This window comes from Colobus angolensis, unplaced genomic scaffold, assembly GCF_000951035.1.
Source record: "Colobus angolensis palliatus isolate OR3802 unplaced genomic scaffold, Cang.pa_1.0 Scaffold31, whole genome shotgun sequence".
In the NCBI taxonomy this organism is placed as follows: domain Eukaryota; kingdom Metazoa; phylum Chordata; class Mammalia; order Primates; family Cercopithecidae; genus Colobus; species Colobus angolensis.
This window is the reverse complement of record NW_012116377.1, coordinates 8,522,854-8,550,143: the sequence shown is the minus strand read 5'-3', so window position 1 is coordinate 8,550,143 and position 27,290 is coordinate 8,522,854. Positions and strand designations below refer to the sequence as shown.

Here is a 27,290-nt window from a genome sequence, read left to right as displayed (position 1 = left end):
TCAGTGTGCAAGCTTTGCACTTCTTGCAGTGTGGCTGGTGGACGCTCTGCTCCCTCATGCAGGGGATACAGTGGCAGGGTTAGCCTGGGCATGGGGTAGGTGGAGAATACCACTGCCTGCCTACGCAAGGTGTCAGAACCTAAGCACTTCCCAGGCCGCCAGCCTGAGTCTGAGCCACTCCTTGGCTCACTGAGATCTGCAGATGAGAGTCAAGATGGCAGAGGTGAGAGGCAGACTCATCAAGCAGGATGGGTTTCTCCACCCTGACCCTGAGTGAAGCAGGAAGAAGATACCAAACTCAAGGGGATGGGGGAGCAGCGCAGCATGGTGAACTGCCCACCTGAGCCTGTGGCAGCTGTAGGGCCTCAGTGGGAGGGGATGGAAGGGAGGTGGCAGTGGGGGAAGAAACTGGTGACTTACGTTGTATGCATTAATAATCAGTTGAATAATATTTTTGGAGTCTCCATCTAAAATCTCCACCGTTGTTCCAGGTATCAGGGCTGTAAAATTCTTGGGAAAAAAAAATAAAGAGAAGAAATAAGTTATTTTTGCCCTGCCAACCATCAGAGTGAACATTGCTATACCGGGCTAGAACAGTAAAGGCTCCTAGCACCATATCCTGCCACCTTCTCCCACCAAGAACTAAAAAAGATCCCACAGGGAAAAGCAAGAAGAAATGGCACAGAGGAACAGTTGTTGCAGTAGGCCGCGGAATATCCAGCCCTATATATCCATAGGAAAGGGGCTTACAAGGTCTTTCCCTAAACGATAGTGTCTTGAGACCCCTCCCCTCCCACGGTGGCAGACAGCTCTCTCAAAGCCCGTCTTCTAAGGTCAACAGCTCTTGACAGTTTCTTGCCATCTCTCCCCTGGTCTCTGAGGTATTCACAGGTTCAGCTTTCAGGATCTGCTCAGTCTGTTCAGAAGGAGTGAAAAGGGCAACTTTTACAAGGGTCTCAAGTGTAGACCCTTTCTTTAATAGGAAGCTGAGATATGAATGGCACCCTCCCAAGAACCTCTGACGTCCTGTGGCAAAGGGGCAGCCTTGAAGTACCCACCTTTCCTCTTTTATCTGTACTAACTCCTGAGTCTGCCACTTCTAACAGTGACAGAGACATCCACCACCCTCTCCCTGCCTTGGGACTGGATGGGCTCCCTCCCCCAAGCAAGGTATATTTAGCTCTGAGGAAGGATGTTTAAGCCAACGTGGACTTCTTCCTTCTGGAAATATCTGGAAACCCAATCCAGTCTGTGCAACCGAGCCCTCTAAAAACATAAAACGTTATTTGTAAGTGAAAACTTTTCTTTCTTTCTTTCTTTTTTTTTCTTTTTGCGACAGAATCTCGCTCTGTCCCCCAGGCTGGAGTGCGGTTGCGAAATCTTGGCTCACTGCAACCTCTGCCTCCCGGGTTCAAGAGATTCTCCTGCCTCAGCCTCCTGGGTAGCTGGGATTGTAGGCACACACCATCATGCCCTGAATAGGCTTTATCCTGCTATCTTCCACTAAACAAAAAAAGAAAAACAATCCTTTTCCCTTGTTTCATCTTCTAACATTGATTTGGACTAAAGGAGGATAAAGAACTCAAGAAAATGTAAGTGGCATTTTATCAGTGATAATCTCAGGCAGGAGCAATAGAAAAACACAATCAGACAAAGGTTCTTTTGTGGACATTTAAGAGCGAGGAGAGGAAACTATGGCCAGCTGTTTGGGGGTGGAGGGTGGAGAGGGATTCCAGATTAAGTTCTCATTGCTTCACCACGTAAAAGAATCTCAGAGGCGAGTTTACATTTAGCTTACATGAGCACACCAAGGAGATCTGTAATTCAAACGTGGCTCATCTGTGACTGAGGAGCACGTTCACGTGGGGAGTCTCTGAAGATGGTCTGGGGTAACCCAGGAACAGTTTCTTTAGATGGAACAGATCCGTACCCAGACTGCTGTATTCACTCAGGACATTTATTGGTCTCTTTGGGAATTCCTGTGCCAGACTGGCCCACTGGTCTCCTGTAGCCTGCAGGCTCAGGCATAAAGCTCTGGAATACTGGGATTAGTGATGCAGCCTGATGAGACGCCTTACTTTTCTTTGTGTATATCTTCATTTTATATTTTCCTTCTGTAGTAGAGTGTGCCTCTCTCCGTTTCCAATTCATCACCCCAAAAAATGGGAATTCATGCTATTTTCAAGGTTTTTCTCAATCAAATTCAATACTGTATGTTCAAATTTCTTGTAAGGTCTTCACTGCTACGTGAATGTTTAATTGTTTCATCCTATTATTTTCCATTAGATCAAGACTGGGCTATATTCCACCCCTCCTTTGAATTTCCCCCATATATATAGGCAGAGCTGTAAACACTCCTCACCACCCCCTCTACCCCACCCCACATTCTAATCTCCCAAACACCTTAGGGTCAGCCTGGCCCCTAGAATTAAATCACTAGCCTCCCTCCCTCCCAGCATACCTTGTACAGCATATAATGGTTTTTTGTCACTGCAAAGATGAGGTTGATGTTGTTCTCTGCCAGTTTCTCTCCAAGCAAGGCAAGGGATGGATAGTCCTAGGGCCAAGGCAAAAGTCAAGGCTATGACATTCCTAACAGGTGCAGATACCAGCACCTGGCTCCAATGCACACTCAGCAGCCAGCATTTGCCAGGGAAGCACCTTTTCCTTAGGTGGCCCCTTAGAATCCCTTAATAACTAAGCCTCCTTGGTAGCTCCTTAACGGAGGAACTGAGTAGAAGAGACCCTCAGGAAAGGACCCTGTGGCATCCACCAAACTAGATTCTCTCCTCTCACCCCAGAGTGGCGAGGTGATGAGTGGAGGTTTTCCATATCTGGTCTGTGTCTCCATCCTTTCAGCAGGGAGGGGGACAAGTGGGGATGCCCTAGAGAACAGCCACCACATTCCACCCTCTGTCATCAGCGTTTCTTACCTTTCCTCTCTCCTCTAAGACTTTTCCTCCCTGCCTCCCTGCATTATTTTCCTTCTCCTGTGCCTAACGGTTAGGCCTGCCAACATCCCCCACAGGTCCTGCTTCATCCTGCTGTGGCTCAGATGGGCAGAGGAGGGTGCCGAGCTCTGGACTAAAAGTTGGGCCATGGGGCAGGGGCGCAGAGAGAGGAGGAAGAGAGGAAGCTGAGAGGCAGTTTAACAGTGTCCTGAGGGATTCTGAGGACTAATGATGGGTACAGGGGTCCGCATCTGGTGAGGTCCTACAGTTATAGTCCTTTTTTCAGATTCCGTTATGACTAGACAAGACGGAAGGCTTAGCCACCGACCACCTCTTGAAACTGGAGAAAATGGGCTTCTCTAGGGAAGAAAATTGGAAGAATTCCTCTTTGGCCACCAGAATGGATTTGAGAAAGAAAAGGGTGGGGATTTTGGGGGGAAAACTGCATAGTGAGTATGTGAGATCTTGACCATTGTTGGGTCTGGGTGATGGGCATGTAGGGTTCATTTTACTGGTCTATTATTATATATGCTTGAAATTGTGCACAAATTCTTTTAAACGGCATAATTGTGGTTCTCATTCTGTGCAGAACACCTCTGCCCACCACTGACACTGACAGGCAACTCACCACCTCTGGGAGTCCATGTCTAGAAGTCAGGAAGTCCTGCCCTATAACTTCTATACCAGTTATGACCTCTGCAGGCATAGCACCCACCCTCCTTTAAGATCCCCTCCCCACTATGAGATCTATCCTGTTTCCCCTGGGCCATCCGTATCCCAACCAAACACTCCCCATTTAGATGCACATTGGCAGAAAGATGAACCAGCTACAGAAATCCCTGAGAAATGTTGTAAGTCAATTAGGAGTTCCGGAAACCCAGTTGGAGAAGATGGAGTAATGAAACCCAACACCAAGAATGGATCAGAAAGCCAGTGAATACTGAGGGCCAGAGAAAGGTTTCAAGGCTGGGCAAGTACTCAGACCACAGGCAGGGTCACAGGAGAGGCATCGGGGAATGGGGGTTTGGTCCCCAGCACTCACCATCTGGTTGGATGCAGTGTACTCGTTGGCCTCATTCAGGTGGCACTGGCCATCATGTGGCTGCACCAGGCCTCCCAGTTTTCCATCCAATGCGATGTGGGGCACATCATCCGTTGTGAACACCAGCAAATGCAGTGCATCCTTTCGCCAGCCAATCTTCTCCTGAAGGACAGAAGGTGGATGGGTACACCAGTCTTTCTGCCCACTCCTGCCCTGGTCATGCAGGGCAATGGTCCATCTCCGGAGTCATGGCCTGAATCAGAGGCATTCCCTTTGCCATGTGTACCTGGGGCACACTCACAAAACCATTCCACAGTGCTCTGAAGAGACACAGCCTGGACTGGAGAAGCCTAGATGCACACATGCACACAGACAAACGTCCAAGGCTTTGCCCACTTCGGGCCATGCACCTGGAACCCCCTCCCTCCAGCCCATCATACTCTTCTCTGCTCCTTTCAATGATGTCCCCTGAGGGCTGCTCCTCCTGGACGCTTCCCCTTTTGGCTTCAGCAACTCTTCCTTCCCCAGAACAACCTTTAACCTTCTCCCCACCAGCTCCCCCATCAACATCCCCTGTTTGGCTGGGCTAGTCTAAGATGATAGTTAAGTGAACACGTCAGTCCCCCGATTAGACGTGAGTCAATCAGAACAGAGCACTCAAATGACCAATAGGTGGGTTTGTCTTTTGAGGGTTTGTAAAACCTGCCATCTATTCTGGTAGATATAAACCACTCCAATCGTTACTTGAGCCACATTGGTGTTTAAAGTCAATCAGATCCCTTTTCTCCCTTTACTGCTCCACTATCTGAAATGTATCCGGTCTTCAGACTGAGGCACAGCTGAATACAGTCTGTATTGCAAAGGAAGGACTCCGCATTTTTCATATTCAGCCACTGTGGTGCCAACTCTACACAAAAACACTCCCAGTCATCATTTTTAGGAGCAGCTAGACCTTGATACAGAGTAACAAATACTGGGATATGTCGCCTTCTTAGTAATGGTGAATCCCAAAATGCATTGGATTTTGCAGCGTGAATATATGAAGGATTTAAACACTGCTGAGAGTCTTCTATACCTGCACACTTGCTATTGAAATAGGAGACTGGATTCACAGACCTTACAGGTTAAAAGCTATTGCTCTCTTACAACAGATGAAGAGTAGAGGGTATCATCCTCTCTTACTTATCATCATAATGGTGGATAAAACAGCCAAAAGAGCTATGATATTTTCTCTCTTGCTCCAGAGGCAGCATGGAAATACAAAATAAATAAATCACAAAAGAGTCCACCAAGATGAGGAGGAAAAGAAGTTTGAAAATAAGCCAGTGAGGACTGACAGCCAGGAGACCTATTGTGAACAAAGGGATTAGCCTTTTGGGGAATCAGTTTCCTAGACACTCAACATTCATCCAGCATTCAATCACTGACTTCTTACTGCATGCCAGGCCCCATAGAAGGCGCTGGGTCCACAGAAAAGCTAGTTCCAGACCTCAAAGGGCTTACAGTCAAATGGAAACAACAACTTCAATACACCATGACAGCAGTGTTAATGAAGGGAAGTCCAATGCTAATGGAAGCCAGGGAGAGGAGGAGGAGGGAGAGGCTTCCCAGCACAGATGAAAGTTAAACTGAGCTGGAAAAAATAAGGAGGACACTTCAAAGAAGCTGAAAGAGGGTGGGGTGGCTCACACCTAGAATCCCAACACTTTGGGAGGCTGAGGCGAGAGGATGGCATGAGGCCAGGAGTTCAAGACCAGCCTAGGCAACATAGGGAGACCCCATCTATACAAAAAATACAAAAAAAATTAGCCAGCCATGGAGACACAGACCTGTCATCCTAACTATTCAGGTGGCTGAGGCAGGAGGATCACTTGAGCCCAGGAGTTTGAGACTGCAGTGAGCTATGATCATGCCACTGTACTCCAGCCTAGGCAACAGAGCAAGATGCTATCTGTAAAAAAATGAATAAATAAAAATAAAAACAAACAATTTTTTAAAAATTTAAAGGAAGCTGAAAGAAGGAATAGGAAGGGAGAAGGCAGAAGAGGAAGTGGGCATTCTAGGCGCTAACAGAAGCTCAGAAGGCAAAGGAGCACAGTGAGGAGGCCAGACACATTTTAGGAACCTGGAGTGAGAAGCCTAGAAGGTCCCTTACTGTAATGAAATGCTAAGCCATAACAAAATCACTTATGGGTAGGAGTTGGCATAGTGGTCCCCCTTGCTGTCAGGATTGGAAGAGGTCACAAAGAGGCTTCCAGGGTGCTGGTGATGTTCTGTTTCTTGACCTTGTGAGCATTTATTGAGATGTATAGTATAAACTATACATAACTATATTAAAAAATACATATATATAACTATATATAGTTTTCTGTGTGTATATTTTGATAAAGAGTTAAAACCTATTAAATAAATTAGGCAATGCATTATAAGCCATGGAGTGTGGAAAAGAGGGAGCCAGATGCCTAGGAAATAAAACACAATCGACAGAAAGTGTAAACTAGTAGAATTTTTTGCAGGAAACATGTGATCTGTTATCCACAAGGGCACAGCCATGTGCTCAACACCCTAGTAAGGAAGCAGAAAACCAACTTTTAATTTGACAAATTGTATTAAGAACCTTGAGGAAAATCAGAGACCTAAATAAATGGACAGAGATATCATTTCAGGATTGGAAGAGCCAATGGTGTTGAGACACCATCTCTCTGCAAATTGGTTTATAGATTTGAGACAATCACAGTCAAAAGCCTAGAAGGCCTTTTTGAGAAAATGACAAGCTGATTATAATATTTATATGAAATTGTAAGCAATGGAAACTAGCCAAACGATTTTGAAGAAGAAGAACAAAGTTGGAGGACTTATTATCTTAGGTCAAGACTTATTACAAAGCTACAGTCATCAAGGCTATGGTAATGACAAAATCTATGCAATGACAGAATGCATAGATCAGTGGGGAATGGGAATAAATAGAGCAAAAATAGATCCACAAATATCTAGTCAATTCAGCAGAGAATACTGGAACTGGACATTCATATGCAAGAAAAATGAAGTTAAACCCATACGTCTCCCACACACAAAAATTAACTCAAAGTGGATCACTGACCTAAACGTAGACCCAAAGCTATAAAACTTCTGAAGGAAACCTAGGAGAAAATCTGTGTGACTGTGACATAGGCAAAGATTTCTTAGATAAGATGATTCCTAGGATACAAAGTTGATGAACTGGGCTTCATCAAAACAAAAACTTACTTGTTCAAAAGCTTCTTTGAAAAATACTGTTAAGCAGATGAAATGACAAGGCACAGACTGGGAGAAAATATTTGAAAAAAATAAAATCTGAAAAAGGATTTGTTTACAGAATATATAAAGAGCTCTCATTAGTCACTAAGAAAATAACCAAACAACTGAATTTAAAAAGTGGTCAAAAGATTTGCACAGACAATTCACCAAAGAAGAGCTACGGGTGGAAACAAGCACAGGAAAGGGTCCTCAACATCATTATTCATTAAGGAAATGCAAAACTGAACCACAGCGAGATAGCCATTAGATCCCTATTTGAATAGCAAATGAACAAACAAGCCCTGACAGTATCAAGTGCTGATAAAAACGTGGAACAATTAGAACTCTCATAATTGCCTATGAGAATACAAAATGTTTCACCAACTTTGGAAGACCGTTCGACAGATTCTTACAAAGTTAAATATACATTTACTATCAATCCAGCAATTCCACTCTTTGGTATTTACCCAAGAGAAATTAAACTTTATGCTCAAATAAAAACCTATATGCAAATATTTATAAAAAGGTTATTCACAATCGTCATAAACTAGAAACAATCCAAATATCCATCAGTAGTGAATAGACACATTATAATACATCCATACAATTAAATACTACACTGCCATAAAAAGGAATAAACTACTGATAACACACCACAACATGGATGAATCTCAAAGCATTATGTTAAGGGCAAAAAGCCCGACTCAAAAGGCTAATTCCATTCACATGGTATCCAGAAAAAGAAAACAAAATACAGGGACAGAAAACAGATCCGTAGTTGCCAAAGTGGCTTAGGGTCATGGGAGGAGATGGATGACAAAGCATGCTGGGAAACTTCCCGGGGTGATGGAAATAATCCATATCTCAATTGTGGGGGTGGCTATAAGACTTTATACCTAAAAAGGGTCAATTTTACTCTGTGTAAATTATCCTTGACTCAGTGATTCTACTTCAGGGCAATCTATCCACAAGAAGTATTCTGAAATACATGCAACAGTATTTTTATTAATAGTGAGAAAAAGGGAAAGTCATGAATATCCTACTGTGCCGGAAAAGGTAAAAAAACTCAGATATCTCCTCTACACCCATCAGAAATTATTCATAGAAAGTATAAAATTATGTGTAAATATCTATAATATAAGCTGAAAACAAAGAATTTAGCACTCTAGTTGTAGTATGATTACAAACTACTTAAGAAACAAGCATAACTCTCCCTTAAGAGAACAAAACATCCCACAATGTGGTTGTGGTTGGGACTGGAGTTAAGGTTATAGACAATTTTTGTTTTCCCATTATTTTCCAAGCTGTTTTTAATAGGCGGGCACAACTTCTGCAAAACTGGGCTCTGAATGTGGCTCTATCATCTGACTTCTTCAGTCTCCAGTTCCTCCACGCCAGCTTCTTGAGGGTCTTGTGGGGACACAAAGCGGGGTGGGAGTGAGAAGACAGAACAATGTGGAATTTGGGTGCCTTCTGATAAGCATGTGAATTTTCTTGCTGCCCCTAGTTACCTGTGCAGTTTCAGCCGAACTATTCAACACCTCAAAATCTTTTTTCTTACCAGTAAACCAGTAATAATAATACAAAACATGTATTGTGCACTTCCATTATTCCACTTAATCTTCACTACAACCTTTGTGACATAGGTAATCTATTGCGATCTCTTAGGTAAGGAAACTGGTGTTCAGAGAGATGAAGTGACCATCCCATCAACTAGCAAGGGCCAGAGAAGCCAGATTCAGCTGACCAAACTCTTGCCCACATTCATGTACAGAGAGGAACTGTGCATGTAATAAATGGGATAATTCATAAACGTGCCTGGTTCATGATAGGCTCTCAACTTGTGGCTGCTGGATCCAAAATAAATGTTTGTTGAATGGAAGGTTGCATCTAAAATGGAAATAGCTCCACTAGTGAAGGATGGCTCAGCATAAGAATAATAATTCTGTTTTCTGTGAAGTGGGCTCTTGTTATGTAAATGGTGTTAACAAACTTGGCCCAGAGGTTGGGCTGCTGTGAATGAGTCAGGACATGCTTGTTCATCACCCAGGCTTTCAGCCTTGGAGGCTTTACAAGTGGTGACTCCACAGAGTATTTACATTAAAAATAATTTCCCTTATTGTTGGGTTGGCTGGCAGAGCTAGCTGTTTTGAAGGCTTGAGTTCTGTATTCCACATTTGGGGAAGGAAGCAATAGTGGGAAAGTGGATTGAAAAAAAAAGGAAAACAATGAACTACAAATGGAATATAGCATGAGAGCCAGAGTACATCAGCTTTGGAACAGATTCTAAGGTCAAATCTTTGCCCTATTCTAACTGTGGGCCCCTGAGTCAGTTACTTCACCTCTCAGCCTCAGTTCTTCTTCTGTAAAATGGAAATAAGCCTGCTTTGCAGAGTTGTTGCTAGGTTTAGACAGAATGTATTAAAAAGTATCATAGTTAACACATAAAAGGGAGCATATAAAGGGAACTTGTAGTTATTATTCTAGGACCAGTAATAATTTTTACATTTCTTCTCTTCTCCTTTTACTAATTGATATGTGAAGCTATATGACTGTTACAGGGAGTATCAATTATTGCATGCTAAACAATTTAAAAGCCTTGTATTAATTCAGAACTACAATAAGATCCTACCACATGCCTTTAAAGTGTCTAAAATTTAAGACTGACCACGTCAAATGTTGATAAAGATATGTAGAGACTGGAACCCTCACACCCTGCTGGTAGGAATGTAAAATGATAAATGTTCTTTGGAAAACAGTTTGGCAGTTTCTTAAAAAGTTAAACACCTACCATATGACCCAACCATCCCACTCCTGGTACTGACCCAAGGGAAATGAAAGCATACGTCCATACAAAGACATGAACATGAACATTTACAGCAGCTCTGTCATAACAGGCAAAAACTAATGTCCATCAATAGATGAATGGATACATAAACTGTTGTGTATCTATGTGATGGAATACTACTCAGCAACAAAAGAATGAATGGATACACTAACAGCATGAATGAATCTCAACTGCTAAGGGAAATAAGGCAGGCAAAAAAAGAGTGTATACTAGATATACGAAATTTGAGTAAATGCAGTCTAGTGTGCAGTGACAGAAAGCAAATTCATTGCCTGGGGTAAGGGAGGCAGGAGGGTAAAGAGGAAGAAATGATGACAAAGGGGCATAAATACACTTTTGGGGGTGAAGGATATGTTTGTTACCTTGATTGCAGAGTTGCTTTCGTGAGTGTACATAAATATCAAAATTTGCTAAACTGTACACTTTCAATATGTATAGCTCATTGTACATCAATTATACTTCAATGTTCAGGCTGGTCTTGAACTCCTAGGCTCGAGCCATCGCCGTGTTGGCCTCCCAAAATGCTGGGATTACAGGCATGCACCATCACGCTGGGCCCAAATACTTTTTTATTTAATAGCAGTATATACACAGAATTTATGTGCATGGGCTCAGGTATCTGGCTAATCTGAGTTTGGTCCCATGTCCCCCTTATCTTGTTTTTGTGATCTTAGACACGTTACTTCATCTTTCCCTATCTCAGCTTCCTTGTTTATAAGAGGGAGATAATAATAGTATTGATAAAATAGGGTTGTTGAGAGAATTGAAGAAGATGATACACATTGAGCACCCCCCTCAGTACCTGGTATGGGATAAATGGTGATTAATAATTATCATCATAGTATTTCCATGGAGTTGAAAAACTGTCACTCATGTCTATAACTCAGAAGCACATCATCTTATCTTTAGATTATATTGATAGAATTATGGGTGATGCTTATTTCCTTTCTGCTTATCTACATTTTCTAATTTTTTATGTTGAATAAACTCTTTTTATAAAAAATGGTTTTTAAAAGAAAGAGAAGACCTGTTTATTTAGCTGAACTTTTCTCTATGTCTCTGAGTAAAGTCAAAATGTAAACAAAACCAATTTCACTAAACATGACAGAGGCCAGCCTCAGATGAAAGCGTCAGGAGTGCGCGGGGCAGAAATGCACTGGATGCAGATGCATGAAGCCAGGCATTCTGTCAGGGCTGCAAGTCTTGTCCCTTCTCTTTGTTCACTGGTCAAATTCACCATGAGGTCTATTTCCAGCTCCCACTTTCACACTCACTCGAGGGAATGACCTCACCTGTTTCGTTACCCACAGAGATAGGTAAAAGGACTTCTCTCTTCACCTATTCCCAGGATCTCACAGTTCTGCTCCTAGGCCCTAGGATGCCTTCCACCCAGTGCTCTCCACTCCGTCCTAAACAAACTGGCGTGTCCTCCCAGCCTCGCTCTGATCTCACCATCCCAAGGGAAGAAGTGCTCGTCCCTCCTTGAGGAAACACAGCCCTGCAAACCCCACCCTCTTTGGAGAATTTATTCCTTCGTCACTCTGTCCTCTGGTCCCTTCCATGTGCCTACAAATATGCTCATGGCCCACTAATAATAAGCCTTCTCTTCACCCTGCTATGCCACCAAACTCTCATCACTCGCCTCTCTCTCTTTTTTAAGACTAGCAGACCTATTCCATTTCCTCCCTCAGTTCCTTAAAATCTGACCTCACCCTCAGTCATCCATGAAAAGGGGAAGCAGGAATGAGATGGAAGACCAGCCCTTCCCAGTCACTGAGAAAATTAACAAAAATGGACTCCTCCCAGGAGTGAAGACAGACTCGCTGGCTTGTTCACTTCCAGCATCTGACCCCAGAGAACATAGGGACTGGCAGAGACAGAAACAAATGGTTAGGGAGTAAAGGACCTGGTTTCACTAGTTTGAGGATACAAGCTTCCAGCCCGTGGGACAATTTGACTTCTTAAGGCTGAAAGAAGTCACACTCTGTGGCTACAGGTCTGACAAAAAAGGAAGCTCATGCAGAGAACCAAGAACAGCTTCCATCCTTCTCTGCCCCACCCTCCACAGTTTGTCCCTGGTCTCTGTCCTACCTGACTTTCACCCACATGGTAAAGTGACTCCATGGGAAGCCAACAGGAGCCAGGAAGAGGTCAGCTCAAAGTCAGCTGCACTTGGCAAATCAAATGAGCATGTATAGCAGAGTTCATGGTCACTGTGGCCAAATACAGGGGCAGCTTAGAGGGTGCACTGCGGAGAACCAGAGAAGACAGGCTCCAAGGGGCTACAACAGGACAAAAGCACCAATGGATCACTGGGTAGAAAAACAGAGAAAACATGTAGCACCTGAAGCCTGGAAGGAACCTCAGAGGTTCTTGTACAGCCTCCAATCCAGTGCAGGGATCTTTCCTCCAGCACCTGCCACCTGGGTGTGGGGCCCACACACATACTCACTGCCACACTGCTGAACAGCTCTCCTTGACAGAAATTCTTCCATGGCCGGCACGGTGGCTCACACCTGTAATCCTAGCCCTTTGGGAGGCCAAGGCAGGTGCATTACCTGAGGTCAGGAGTTCGAGACCAGCCTGGCCAACATGGTGAAATCCCGTCTCTACTGAAAACATAAAAATTAGCCAGGCGTGGTAGCACGTGCCTGTAATCCTAGTTACTTGGGAGGCTGAGGCAGGGGAATTGCTTGAACCCAGGAGGTGGAGGTTGCAGTGAGCTGAAATCACACCACTGAATTCCAGCCTGGGTGACAGAGTGCAACTCCATCTCAAACAACAACAACAAAAACAAGAAAATTTTTCCTTACATTGGACTCCAATCTGCTTTCCTGTGGCTACCCTAGTACATCTAGTACATCCCCTGGAATAGCCAAAATGGTCTATTCCCTCTTTCATAATGATATCTGAGGTCAGTTACCATGCTACTTCCCATGGTGTCTCTCCTCTGAGGATGTGGTTGGTTCCCATGCTGGCACCACCCACTTATCCCCTCTGCTCTCTCGCTGTCAACGTCTGTCTTAAACACAGCTCCCAGAGGCAGGTCAGGCATGGTTCCCTGGGTGTGGTCTGACCTGCACAGAGGAACTAGGCTGAAAAAGTGGCCTGTAGACTCTGAATTGGACCTGGAGCACGTGGCCTGTATTTGGCAGCTGAATCTTCCTACTGGCTCATGTTAAGCCTTGGGATCCCCAGGCCCATTTCATAGTAACTTATTTACGCAAATGGACAATGGCAGAGCATGACAAGTGAGACAGGCAGATTCAAGGACGCTCCGTGGGAAAGTGCAGGGGAAAGCCCTGACCACCAATTCCTGGGAATCTGAGGAAAGCCAACATCCCACTCAGCTGTCAGAAAACACAAGTGGGGCCTGCCTGAACATGGGCTGGCTCACTGACCTTGGCTTGCTAGTTCAAACACAAGGGAGTCTCGGAATAAAGATGCCATCCCAGAGACTGTAGCTTTAGATTTCTAGGTTCTCTGATCCCGAGGTCAATCTGCCTAATTAAAATTAACAATTGTCCAAATGAAGAGGCCCTCAAGACTGTTATCAACGCAGCCCGTGGGCCCCAGTTGTCACAGAAGAGTCGCCAGGCACATGTACTCTCTCTGCTGGGAAAGATCCACCAAGTGAAAAGCCGCATTGTGCCTCAGTGCCATCTGAGAAAACCCGAGGGAGCAGAGGCAATGGGTCTGAGACGCCCTCCAAATTAGCAATGAGAAGACAGATATCACAGTTTCCATTTTACAGACAGGGAAGTCAGGGGCAAAGATAAGCATTTCACATATCCATCAGCATGCTAACTTGCGACAGTACCAGTGGCCCCCCTGGAAAATCCTGAGGGCTGATAGAGTCACATGATAACTGTTGCTGATAGAGAGGAAACTCTTAGCTCCAGAAAAAAGTGGCATATGCAACTGTCTTCTCCTAGGACTGTTTCAGTACCATTCTACAGTTGGCAAACTGGGTCATGTGGGTAACTGTGACGGTTCCTTAGACTGGGACTGCACTCTCTTTGAAAGCACACCCTTCCCACTTCTCTGTTCCCATGTGACTTCAAAAGATGGCAGATACTCTAATGTCAAGGTTAAGCCATACCAGCAGGTGGATATGGTTTCGAACTCTGGTGCAGCCTTTTGTGACTGTAAGACTTTGGAGAAGTTACTCCACCTTTCTAGGCTTGTTTCCTCATCAAAGGAGACAGTAAAGCTACCTTCAAAGGAGTATGTGAAAGAAACACTGTTAAATGCCTGGTACAGAACCTGGCTCTCAAAAGCACTCAGCCAGTGGTGATCAACATCATCATTAGCACCAGTGTATCACCGGGAAGCAAGAGACCAGGATGACCCACTGAGAGAGAAAAATGCTATAATTGAACCACGGATCCGAAGGAGCCAGTCCTTCCAGAGTCTGTGCTCTGGCTGTGCCTTACATCCTACACGTACATCAGTCCTACAACTAGAGTGATGCTCATGGAGACGAGCATCACGGCGACTTCAACTCTGCATTCCCCACAGCACCTAACAGGACGTCTTGTACACAGTAAGTACTCAAGACGTTTTCAAATGTAATAACAAAACACTGTCCGTTAACCTTTCAGGCAACCACTGAGGAAGAGGGGACCGGTTTCAAGGCAGGAAAGGGAACTGACCTGGGCAGCCAGTGGGCAGCTCCCACAGTAGATCTGAGCTTGGGGACAGAGGAGTCTCCACAGCACATAAGGCAAAACAAGGTTAGAGGGTCTCTGTGATTGGTTTCCCGAATCATGTTGACATTCAGGCATATTTCCATCCCTTTATAACAATATACACATTGTTTTTAGTTTGTTTTTCCTACTTCCATCCACTGTTTGCAATGAAATATCTTTTTTAAAAAAAATCTGTTCTGTGGCTAAACTTAATAAGGCCAAAAGTGTAGCATTTCTTTCCTTGGGAAAAAGAAATCCTGGCCTATGACTCAGGATACAGACATTCCTCTTGAGCTCAAATCCCAGCAATGTGCAGGATAACATTTCTAATGTGTACTCTGTGACAGAGTCCTATCTGAATTATAGAACATTTGGGAATGAAGAAGGTTGAACCATACGAATTTTCCATTTTTTGCAGGAAAAACATCAATAGGCAAAGAACAAATATCACCAATAGTTAAATATCAATAATTTTATATGGTTCACTCTAATGTTTCCAAACTTGATTGTCTTATTTCCCTTCTAATGGATCTGCAGGCGCAAATCAAATCCCAGAGGAGAGAGACTTCTCATCTATCTTTAGTTTTCTCTACCATACCTGCCACTGAGCATTTACTGGACAGCCAATAAATGCTTTCTGAATGGAAAGGTATTACCAAGTAATAGCACTTCTGATTCTGCTTTAATGAATTTGCATGAAGCACTATAAATTCCATGGAGGCAACCTGGTGGACGGGAGGGTGGAAGTCCCATCCAGGATGGGACAAGCTTGGGGTCAGAAGAACCTGATATTCCTGAACTTCAGAAGCATCAAGGCAACTGTGAGAACGAAGCCTTTGTTCACCAGATGTTTAACAAGGACCTATTATGTGCCCAGCAGTGTGTGGTGCTGGGAATACAGTCAAGAGAAAAAAGACATATCCCTGCCTTCAGGGAGTTTACTATCTCAAAGAGAGGCAGGCATTCCAGGAATGCTTCAAATAAATAAAAATAAGATGATAACTAGGACAGAAGTGATTAAGGGCTTGCCTGGAGCCAGGGCATCCTGACCTAGTCAGGGAAGTCCATCAGGCAGGGCTTCTCTGACAAATAGACAGTGAAGCTGAGATCTGAAACACAAATAGGCACAGGTTAGACATTAAAAGGAAAACAGATTCAGAGGGAGGAAGCAGGAATAGATAGGTGGAGCACAGGGACTTCCGGGGCAGGGAAGCTACTCTGTGTGGTATTTAATGGTGGCTACCTGTTGTCGTACATTTGTTAAAACCCACAGAACTGTACAAACCAAGGGTGAACCCTACTGTGAACTATGGACTCTGGTTGATAATGATGTGTCAACAATGATTGTAACAAATACAATGATTGTAACAAATATACAATCATACAAACTGATTGTAACAAATATACCACACGGATGTGGAATGCTGATGGTGGGGGAGGCTGTGTGTGCAGTGGCCAGAGGGAAGTTGTGGGATTCTTTATTTTCTATTCATTTCTCCTGTGAACCTAAAACTGCTATAAAAAATAAAATCTACTGAAAGAAAAGAAAAGAAAAGAAAAGAAAGAGAAAGAAAGAAAGAGAGAGAGAGAAGCCAGCCAACCAGGAATACAGGGAAGGAGTATCAAAGAAATCCAGGAATCCAGGAATGGAGTATCCAAACAGAGGAAAGAGCACGTGTAAAGGCCTTGCCTGAGTCAGAGTAATGGACTCCAGGTCACTGTGGCTGGAATCCAGAGGCCACAGGTAGAGGCCACAGGCAGAGAGCCTTGCAACAAGAGCCCAAGAGCAAATTCCTGTCTCCTTTCATCTTTGCCCAGTGGACATTCCAAGCAAGAAGGAGCCTCTGACTTAAAATAAAAAATTGACACTCTCGCCTGGTATGAAAATAGAGCCCCAGCCATCAAAGGGGCCTCCTACCCTTCCCCCGGGATGATTATTCCCTGCCTTGATCAGTGAAGGGAGCCACCAGCATGTGCAGACACCTCCTAAGCACAGGTGCAAAGCAGGCACGTGACTGGTTTACACTAGAGGGCAAAAAGAAATGCAAACTCTTCCATGTGCCCTGTTCACAATACTGAGTTATGACTCAGCCAGTTCCCACCGCTCAACCCAGAACAGCAGCTGTCGGTGCCCACAACACAGCTCACAGCAGAAGGCAGAGCAAGGAAAACACGAAGTCCTGCACTTGGGATGCCGCCTTAGAGACCAAAACAGTAGAAGGATTCAGGGGTGCACATGAAACCACTGCCCTCTGCCACACAGAAAGCCAAGGAGAAGCTGCATCACACCTGTCTGACAACAACCCCGCAGAGCGGAGGGTCTGCACATCTGCATGCACAATGCCCAGGGAAATCCAATACTATAGTGGTGCTTCCCAAAGACACAGCAGCACAGGAAAAGCAGGCAGCCTGGCGCTGGATCAAGCCCTGGAAACCTGTTGTGAGATCTGCTAGCAGAAGCAGCTCACACATGCTGAGACAGACAACGCAGACAGCCGGGAAGCAGAACATGTGGCGGGTCCCTCTCTTCAGGTGGTGCGGAGGTTTAAGGAGTGGGGGGATGCCTTCCTTGAAGAAAGAAAGGCAATTCCTATATTTCTGAACTCATGCTTGGAAAAGTGACACAAGTCTGAGGTCTAAAAGAAATCAGGCAATAAGGCAAAAGAAAGCAAGTCAATTCTACAGGAACTGGGAGCTGGGAGGGGGCAAGAGGAATCCCTGACAATGTTGTGCCTGACTCTGGGACTGGGGAATTTTCCACATTTTACAGGAATCTGCAGCAGCCCCTACTAGGTCTGAGGCTTAAGCCTGAGCCAGAAGAGACAAGAAAGCAAAATCAAAGGCCCTGAGCAAAGGAGACAGGGCTGTGACCAAGTCCTCTGAGGGAAGTGGCACTGGCTGGCACAGATGGAAGGCAACCTGGAGCACCTCCCTCCAGTCCCGTGCTTCCCTGCCTCTCCCAGATGTGCTCTCTGAGGCCTGGAGAAGTCAACTGGCTTCCACGGCGGCAGCCGACAGCAGAAGAGTCAGAGCTTGCGTCAGGAAAACGTGACTCTAAATTCAGTGCCTTCCTAGATTTGGAATGTATTATTTAAAAAATAATCACAAATAGGCTGGGTGCCGTGGCTCATACCTACAATCCCAGCATTTTGGGAGGCTGAGGTGGGCGGATCACTTGAGCCCAGAAGTTCAAGACCAGCCTGGCCTACACGGAGAAAGCCTGTCTTTACTAAAAATACAAAAAGATTAGCTGGGCGAAGATGCAGTGAGCCATGATCTCACCACTGCACTCCAGCCGGGGTGATAGAGTGAGACCTCCTTTCAAAAAAAAAGAAAAAAAAATTTTTTTAAATAAATAAACGCAGTGTCCCTTGCTCAACAGTGCATTATTGCTACTTCCCAGAGCACACAGTCACTGAGTAATACATTTCGAATCAACAGAACTGGTTCACATTCTGGTTCTACTCCTTACTAAGTGCAATTAGTCCCTTGTGACACTCAGTTTCCACCTCTGTAAAATGGGAACAACCCTTATCAGAGTCCTACCAATATACTGTAGGACTCTGGTAAGGATCCTCCAACAAGAATCATGGCTCCGGCCGGGTGTGGTGGCTCAAGCCTGTAATCCCAGCACTTTGGGAGGCCGAGACGGGTGGATCACGAGGTCAGGAGATCGAGACCATCCTGGCTAACACGGTGAAACCCCGTCTCTACTAAAAAAAAAAAATACAAAAAATTAGCCGGGGGAGGTGGCGGTCGCCTATAGTCCCAGCTACTCGGGAGGCTGAGGCAGGAGAATGGCGTGAACCCGGGAGGCGGAGTTTGCAGTGAGCTGAGATCCGGCCACAGCACTCCAGCCTGGGTGGCAGAGCGAGACTCTGTCTCAAAAAAAAAAAAAAAAGAATCATGGCTCCTCTGAGGCTGTGGTCTTCATTTTAGATAAGACATTCTGGCCAGGGAAGAATAAAGGTTTCAATTCCTGCCAAAAAAATGTTATTCAATACATAAATTTACCTTGTTTGCTTTAAGAACTTATTTGACGGGGCGCAGAGCTAACACCTGCAATCCCAGCACTTTGCAAGGCCGAGGCAGGTAGATCACGAGGTCAGGAGATTGAGACCATTCTGGCTAACATGGTGAAACTCTGTCTCTACTAAAAAAATACTAAAAAATTAGCCAGGCGTGGTGGCAGGTGCCTGTAGTCCCAGCTGCTTGGGAGGCTGAGGCAGGAGAATGGCCTGAACCCGGGAGGTGGAGCTTGCAGTGAGCCAAGATCGCACCACTGCACTCCAGCCTGGGTGACAGAGTGAGATTCCATCTCAAAAAAAAAAAAAAAAAAAAAGACTTATTCATTCACCCATTTCTGCTTTAAAAATTGAACACATAATGCAAAATTAAGACAATCAGGATTAAAACGAAACTCTGTCTCAAGAATACAAAGGATAAGTGCCAGGGCTCTATCAGTGGAGACAAACAAGGAAACGTGCTTGGTTGCATTGATTTATTTTCTGGCTGACCAAAAAAAGCAGCACATAGAATACTGTTCTGCTAGCATGTACCCAGCCAAGCTCAAATGTACGAGTAACTTCTTTAATCTGAGAGCCATGAAGAAGAGCAAAGTGATAATTGACAAGTTGGGACCCAGAGCTTCCAGGCAACTGTTCACTCTCTGTCCTCCCTAGGCCAAGGGCGTGCCCTGTTTTGAGTTAATAGGAAAGCAGTCATATTTCCAGTCTGAACCACACATCACACTTCCGCCTGTACAATTTCAGAACAAACAACTTAGAGTCAACTTCTAGAAGGTCCTGGCAGATAAATCCTTATTCTGACCATAAAAACCTATAAACAGATTCAATCATAGGCTCTGGGTAAAGATAAAAAATTACAGGCAGTGGCATTCTCCAACTCCAGCCAGGAACAGTGCATTAGAGAAAAATGCCTGCCTTGACGAGACAGGCATCCCTTAGCTGTGGATGCTTAGCTGTGGATGCTGTTAGATGACCTCTCACAGCAATGTGACCGGCAGAGGATAAATAAAGCAACTCAAAACCTCCATTCATAGAAGCAGGGTCCTTATCATAAATGGAATGAATCCTAAATAGAGACTATTCAGGAATCCTAAATAGAAGAAACTATCTGTTTCCTTCTTTTTGCAAAGAACAACTTTCTAAGAGCAGGCCACAGTGGTGTATTTAAAGTCAGGCATGTGAATATTCCATACCCCAAATCCCACAAGTTGATAACTAACAGTCCATTCAGGGAAACAAGAATGAGAATAAAACCAGAGTGAGAATAAAACCAGGACAAAGAGCTCCCTGTGGCGCTGGGAGATAGGCCTCTTATCAGCTCCATCTCCAGGGCACAGGGTCAGGGGAAGTAGAGCGTGCAGTGCTGCCGGGGAATTGCCTGGCCAGCTCCAGCCCCTGTGACGCACGAGCCAACTGCACAAGATTCCAGGCCTTCTCCCTCTGTTTCACTGTTTGCAGGATCCAGTGGAAGGGCCTTTAATCTGGCCAGATCAGGAGGAGACACAGCATTCAGTAAACAAAGTAAGGGATACTGAGGACTTACAAATGATAGCCAAGGCCTGCTTCAAATATGGGTGTGGTTGGGAATACAAATGAAACAAGACTGGTCATGAGTTAGTAATCATTAAAGATGAACAATGAGTACATGAGGTTTCATTTCACCATTCTTTATTCTGAAACTGTTCCAGAATAAAAAAAAAAAAAGAAATCATACATATTCACTGTGGAAATTTAGTTAATATTAAACAAAAAGTCACCAAGAAGAAAATAAGCCTATCACCTATCAGAAAAATATAATCCTGTCACCTGAGACAACCACTGTTATCATTTTGTTCTATTTCCAATCTTTGCCCACATTTTTTTTCTTTTGTTTGCAAAACAGAAGTATACTGTCCATACTGTTTTATAACCTGCTTCCCATGCCAATCGTAATTTATCTTACGTATTATTCTGGAAATTCTTAAAATGTAAAACATTGAGTTATATCTTCCCTAAGGACAATTTTTCCTAGGAGAGCCAAGAGAGAACAAAGTTACAATTAGAGCCGTCTGATACTAATATCTTACACATTATTCAAGTCATTAAATATTTTAAATAGTATGACTGTTGCATAGTCTTTCATCCAAAGGTAGTCCATAAACTACTTCCAATTTTTTGTTACCATAAGGCTGTGGTGAGCCGGAAGGATGACATGTTTTATAAATAGGTGATGTCAAGTGAGAAATAAATTGCTTAGTATGCACCAGAACATAAACTGACAGCATGATGGAAAAGAAAAGGCAAAGAGAGATGCTGGAGGCTCATCGGCTGCATAATTCTGAGCAATTATTAACTTTCCAGGTATTCCCTTTTGCAAAGGTCGTGGTGAGGAATAAGAGCAAATTTCAACAGGCATAAGCCTGAAACTTGCTCATAAAGTGCCTCTCCATCAACAATAATTCACCAGGTCCAGGCAATGAATTGAGAAAATCTGCTAGCATCGCTTGAGTCTTGAAATACTGTGTCTCAAAGGGTTGAAGAGTTCATCCATCGGGGATGGCACAGGAAGGTTCCATAGACATAAGACTGGATCAGATGGCTTTGCAAAGACCACTGTGGTCCAAGTGATCAAACATGCCCTTCAAATTCATCTAATTAAATAAAATATACTCAGACACTGCTTAGGCCTGTAATTGGGTTCTTTCTCCAGAGAAAGATTCAATTTATCTCCCAAAAAAAGAAAATCCATAAAATTCTCAAGGTGGGGAGATGAGGGGGATCCTATGTCTTCTCTGCACTATTTTTTTTGCCTATCAAAAAGCAGAATTTGGCTGAATGTCTGTGGAGAAAACGTCTCCTAGAGTCAATATCTGAAAGTCAGTCAAAAATATAATTTTTCTTTTTGAATCAAATTCATAAACTATTTTGTGAAACATTTGAAAGGTTCAGAACTGAATACATTCTAGCTGTGTTCCACGTGGCTCTCTCAGACTGCTAAAAGACACCAGGGACTTCTGAATCAAACCATTTGGCTCTGGCCAGCAGCTGGGAAGAGGCCACACTGCAGCCTTCCTGGATAGGATGCCACTGCTACCTTCTTCTCCAGGAGGGGCCCACGGACTCTGTGATGGGCAGAACCACAGTGGGACCAAGAGAACGGCAGATGGCTGTTGCTGCTTTCTTTACATTTTACCTTCTCCTTATCCATTTCCTTCTGCCATTTTGGTTTTTTATTTCAGAAAGGATAACTGGTTTCTTCCCATCTTGTCAAAGATTGAGTGGAGAGGAAACAGGAGTCTGTGTGACACACCAGACTCAAGCTCTGAGGTCAGAAACTATGTAAGTGAGCAATTAAGTGCTTATCACTTAGTAAGTGAATAGCAGCTGCCATATGCAGGCTCTCTAGACTGCGTTCTAGCCTCTGACCTTGCCCTCCCCAAATGGTAGAGTCCCCACCTATTGAGGAATCTGCCTGAATTTTCAAGAAAGCAGTACCAATTATTCATACTTTATTGATGACCACTATGAAAAAATACTAAATGTATGCACAAAGACTAAGAAGAGACACACACATTTTTAAAGTATGTGTTATGATAGTGAATTCAAGAGAGTTTTTTTTTGTTATTGTTATTGGGTTATTTCAACAGTAAAAAATTATTTTAAGACTATGTTATCACCAACATTCCATTTATATATTTTGCTAGGACTGGAACCCCTCGAAGCATGAGTTCATTTCTGACCTAAGTCTAGGCCCTCCCTTTGGATTCATATATCGCAGAGAAGCAGGAGGAAAACAACTAGAATTGCAACCAAAGATGCCACACAATTCTTTTCCAACTGGGTTTCCCAAGACAGCAATCTCTAAGGTTTGCCAAAATTGGTCCAGAAAGCTCTACAAGCTTCTATGCCTATGACTTGACCTTTACTTTTTTCCCCTGAAAATAAAACAAAAAGCCAATGTATAAATGCAGACAGCTGTCTTCTGGCAGACAGTACTCCATTGCACACAACCACACCCTGGCAGAGAGACACACACCAGCCCAATCCATTCCTGAGCTCTGGCTGATTTGGTTGCTGTAGATTTCCCAGAGGTTCCACTGAGCTCACCCTCTGACTTTGGAGTGGTCAGGAGCCATATGCTGGGGCACTCAAAGTCTCCTGCAGGAAGTACCAGCACCCACTGATGCTCTCTACCTTGACCTCCCCGTGTAGGGACAGAACCAGAAAGGAAAGTTACCTTGCAGACGGCTGCCTGGAGTACTGCATCAAAGCCCCCCTCAGGGGCATCTCGGTTTCGGGACACCCTCTGTTTCCGAACTTCCTCATTGAAGCTGTCCACTCTGTCTGTGAGAGGCAGGAGATGGCGGAACCCAAAGGAGGGGACACAATTTGGAAACAACTTGTAACTAGAGAGAAAGAAGAGAAGAGTCATTTTTCCATCATTGTCTGTAAATCTTTACCAAGTGTTCTGAGCATTCACTGAGTGCCTTGAGAGGCACCAATAACTATTTACCCAGAATCTACTACATGCCCCTAGGACAGGCACAGTGGAGACAGCAAAGATAAATAACATAGTCCCTACTCTCTAAACATCAGCCCTAAACTGCAGGCAAGGCTGTATATGCCAAGTTGTAAATGAATGGTATGGACAAATGGTTAAAAGGAAACAGAGATAATAGTAGGCTACCATGGTTGGAGGAAGACTTGACATGGGCATTGAAAGGTATGTGGGACCTAGGGTGTGGGCCAGCCTAGGCAGAGTGGACAGGAAGTGTCCTCTGGGCTAAGGAATGTGGATGATGTCCAGTGAGGGCAATGTAAGTGGAGTTACTCCATGCAACCAGCTTCTACATCAATGCTGTTGCCACACAACAAAGGATCACAGGATCATATAACCTTGTCATGTCAACCCACTCAGTGACCAGGATGTGCAGGCACATGGACAAATGCTCAATGGAACAGGAATAAAAACATCTTATCTGCTTCTTCATTCGTTTCTAAATATTGTACCAACAAACAATCAATTCTGCTAAATGCAATAAAAATTATTTAGAAACTAAGCATCTTCAAATGGAAAGTGATGTCTGGAAATTGGGAAAGAAGGAAGTATTACACATCAATAGTAGGTTAATACCAAGCCTTTCTCTTGAAATATTGGGTGATCTCCTTTTCAGTCTCCTGTGGAGACTCCAGGTGACCCCATTCCTGAAGAAGTTACTTTCCATTACAGCTCTAAGAGTTTCAGCTTGATCTAGACCTAATAAATTTGGAAGAGAGAGCTTGTATTGTTTTACCAATAGGTTCACAAAGTAAAGGAAAGAGGGGAGAGTGTTCCAGCCAGAGAAGAGCATGTGCAAGAGTCCTGTGACAGGAGGGAGCACAGAGCCCAGGGACAGAGGGAGGCCAGGGGGGCTGTAGTGCAGAGTGAGGGGTGAGGGTGGATGAGGAGGAGCCTGGGAGGCAGGCTGGGCCAGAATGTGCAGGGTTTCTGGCCGTGTTAAGGAAGTCTCTCTTTCAGGATAAATGATGGGAAACGAGCACTAACAGGCCTGAGGGAAAGGCCTTATAATCTAATTCAAGCTGCATACATGGGAAAGCAAACAGCTTTAGCAATAGCTAGGAGGACCCTGCCTTAACTGCCGTCAAAATCAGCTTCACCGGGGCAGGTCTGGGCAGGCTCCCTTCTGTAAAGGGGCAATCATTGGCTCTCAAAGGGGCCATTCCATTCCCTTTCAGGGCTACAGTCCCTGCTCCATCCACACAGTCACAAGAGCACAGCACAGAGTCCCCAGCAACAGGCCCACCCTGCACAGAATCAATCAGTCCCATTCCTGTGACAGTCACGCTCTCCCTCTCGGGCCAGCGGCAGCAATGGGCTCTCCCTGCCTGGCTTTCCTTTGTGTTTCTCCCTTCTCCTTTCCCGAAATCTTCATGAACACCTTGTACTTGGACAGGTGGAGCTTTTTTTTAACCTCAGGCTCAGGCCACTCAAACTTTCCATTACCTCCTCATTTTGTCATGAAAAGAACAATCATGGAAATTACATTCCCAGCTGGAAGAAGGAACTGAGGTCCCATCTGTAGCTATTTGGCAAGTGGATCATAGGCCCAGAAGGAAGTAAGTCTATCCAAACTCTCCCCGCTCTCTTCCTCCAACATCCTGCCCTCACTTATGTGGCTCTGGCCCATGATTTAGGACTTCGGGTGTGTGTTTTTTTACACTTGGTCCAGTTGGTAGTGGGCAGGGAAGAAAGAAACTGAATAATAATTGTTGTTTAACCAGGAAAGCTGTGAGAAACTCAGCTACAGCTCAGCATGTTTTACCTCCTCCCTTTCACTCCTGCAAACAGCAAACAGCAATGAGCAGATACATTTTTACTTCAAAGAATGTCTGTTAAGTAGTTAGGAATTGGAAAATGTGTTTGCCAGACAGAAGTCTTCATTGCAGAGAATTTAGTATAACCAAGTCAGAGTCACTTCACACCAAGAGGAAAAGAGCTTTGTCATACAGACGCTAGGAGTGTCTCCATTGACACTGGAATCGGATGTCACCTGTGATGAGTTATCTGACTTAACCCCAGAACAGCTGTCTGAGTGGCCTGAAGATCCAGATGTTTTGGGGTCATACCAGGAGACTATACCACCCCTCTCGTGTGTCTGTGCTGTGAGACCCCAAATAAGCACCATGCACACAGTTACTAAATTAAGGATTATTAACAAGGGAGATAAAACATAAAATATATATGGTTAAAAAGCCAAGGGAGTGTCTGTATGTATAAAGAGTGAATCCAATTTGAAGACACCAGACCTAGGCAAATCCAGAAAACAATCTAATGCCTCAGGAGAATATCATGGATCAAGCTGACATGGAAAGGCTCTCCATGTCATGGAACAGGAATGAAAACATCTTATCTGCTTCTTCTAACACTAACCATATAGAACTGCTGGATAAAATGTAATTTAAAAAATGTTAATATATAGCCTAGACTGGAAGCTTAGAAAGTAAATCCCAGAAATGAAGAGGAAACCATTCAATAAATGAATGAAACTTTCAGAAGTATTTGGTTTTGGCAAAAAATAAAATAAAATAAAATAAAACAAAATAAAATAAAAAAATACAAAAAAAACCCAAAAAACAAATGAATGGACTTAAAAGAATAGGTGGGGGCCGGGTGCAGTGGCTCACGCCTGTCATCTCAGCACTTTGGGAGGCTGAGGCAATCACTTGAGGTCAGGAGTTCAAGACCAGCCTGGCCAACACGGTGAAACCCCATCTCTACTGAAAATACAAAAATTAGCTGGGCGTGGTGGCAGGCGCCTGTAATCCCAGCTACTCAGGGGTCTGAGGCAGGAGAATCACTTGAACCCAGGAGGTGGAGGGTGCAGTGTGCTGAGATCGTGCCACTGCACTCCAGCCTGAGCAGCAGAGCGAGACTCGGTCCCCCCCCCAAAAAAATAGGTAGGAAATGGGCAGGCACTCATGCCAAGGACCCCTGCAATGCGTCAGGCCTTGACTGAGGCTCTGCGGGCTTGGAGCAGGGTCTACCAGGAAGAGATGCTGAGCCTCAGTCCTGCACAGGGCTGAACACTGGAATAGGGCTCTCTGCATAAAGCCCAACACTACAATGAGCTGCTGTGCCACTAAAACCAGAAACAGAAAAACTCCAGCTACTGGTCCAGGAGAGCTGCACGGAAGCTGACCGTCTGTCACGAATGAGATGAATTACCCATAAAAACTCTAACTCCAGGCCTGAGCAACTGGAATACACTGCCTTTATGGTAAAGACATCTCCAATCGAAAAGTTTTTTTTTTTTTTTTTTAAATCAAGGCTCTGTTAGAAAGAAAGATGGGTTGGGTAGATAGCTAACAGTATTTGCTACACTGAATGTATTTTCTTTTATCATTATTATTATTATTATTATTATACTTTAAGTTCTAGGGTACATGTGCATAACGTGCAGGTTTGTTACATATGTATACTTGTGCCATGTTGGTGTGCTGCACCCATCAACTCGTCAGCACCCATCAACTCGTCATTTACATCAGGTATAACTCCCAATGCAATCTCTCCCCCCTCCCTCCAATTGAAAAGTTAACAGAAAAACTAGTCCCACGGTGAACCTGGAGATTCTCAACAGCAGCAAACATAAAACTGCTCTGCAGGGATGCCCCCAAAACCTCCAGTGAAGATGTGCTAATGGAAAGCTTACAAACTGCATGAAAAACAATTCATGAAGGCATGTCAGCAGGTCCAATACACTGACCTGCTGTGGATCCACCTGAAGGATCCACAATTCAAGAAACAGAAACAGAATAATTTAAAAATACTTTAGGTCGGGCGCAGTGGCTCACCCCTGTAATCCCAGCACTTTGGGAGGCCGAGCCGGGTAGATCACCTGAGGTCAGGAGTTCAAGACCAGCCTGGCCAACATGGTGAAACCCCATCTACTAAAAAATACAAAAATTAGCCGGGTG

General features: G+C 44.3%; 1 protein-coding gene across 1 annotated transcript in view; it reads right to left on the bottom strand.

The window, feature by feature from the left end:
- ITGB5 (integrin, beta 5) overlaps nt 1-27,290 on the bottom strand; it is a 120,539-nt gene that overhangs the window by 52,967 nt on the left and 40,282 nt on the right. Inside the window, exons 5-8 of the mRNA XM_011950771.1 lie at nt 23,053-23,221; nt 3,994-4,155; nt 2,462-2,557; nt 421-510 (exon numbers count right to left, since the gene is read on the bottom strand). Coding sequence (XP_011806161.1) covers nt 421-510; nt 2,462-2,557; nt 3,994-4,155; nt 23,053-23,221 — 517 coding nt within the window. The remainder of the gene's footprint in view (nt 1-420; nt 511-2,461; nt 2,558-3,993; nt 4,156-23,052; nt 23,222-27,290) is intronic.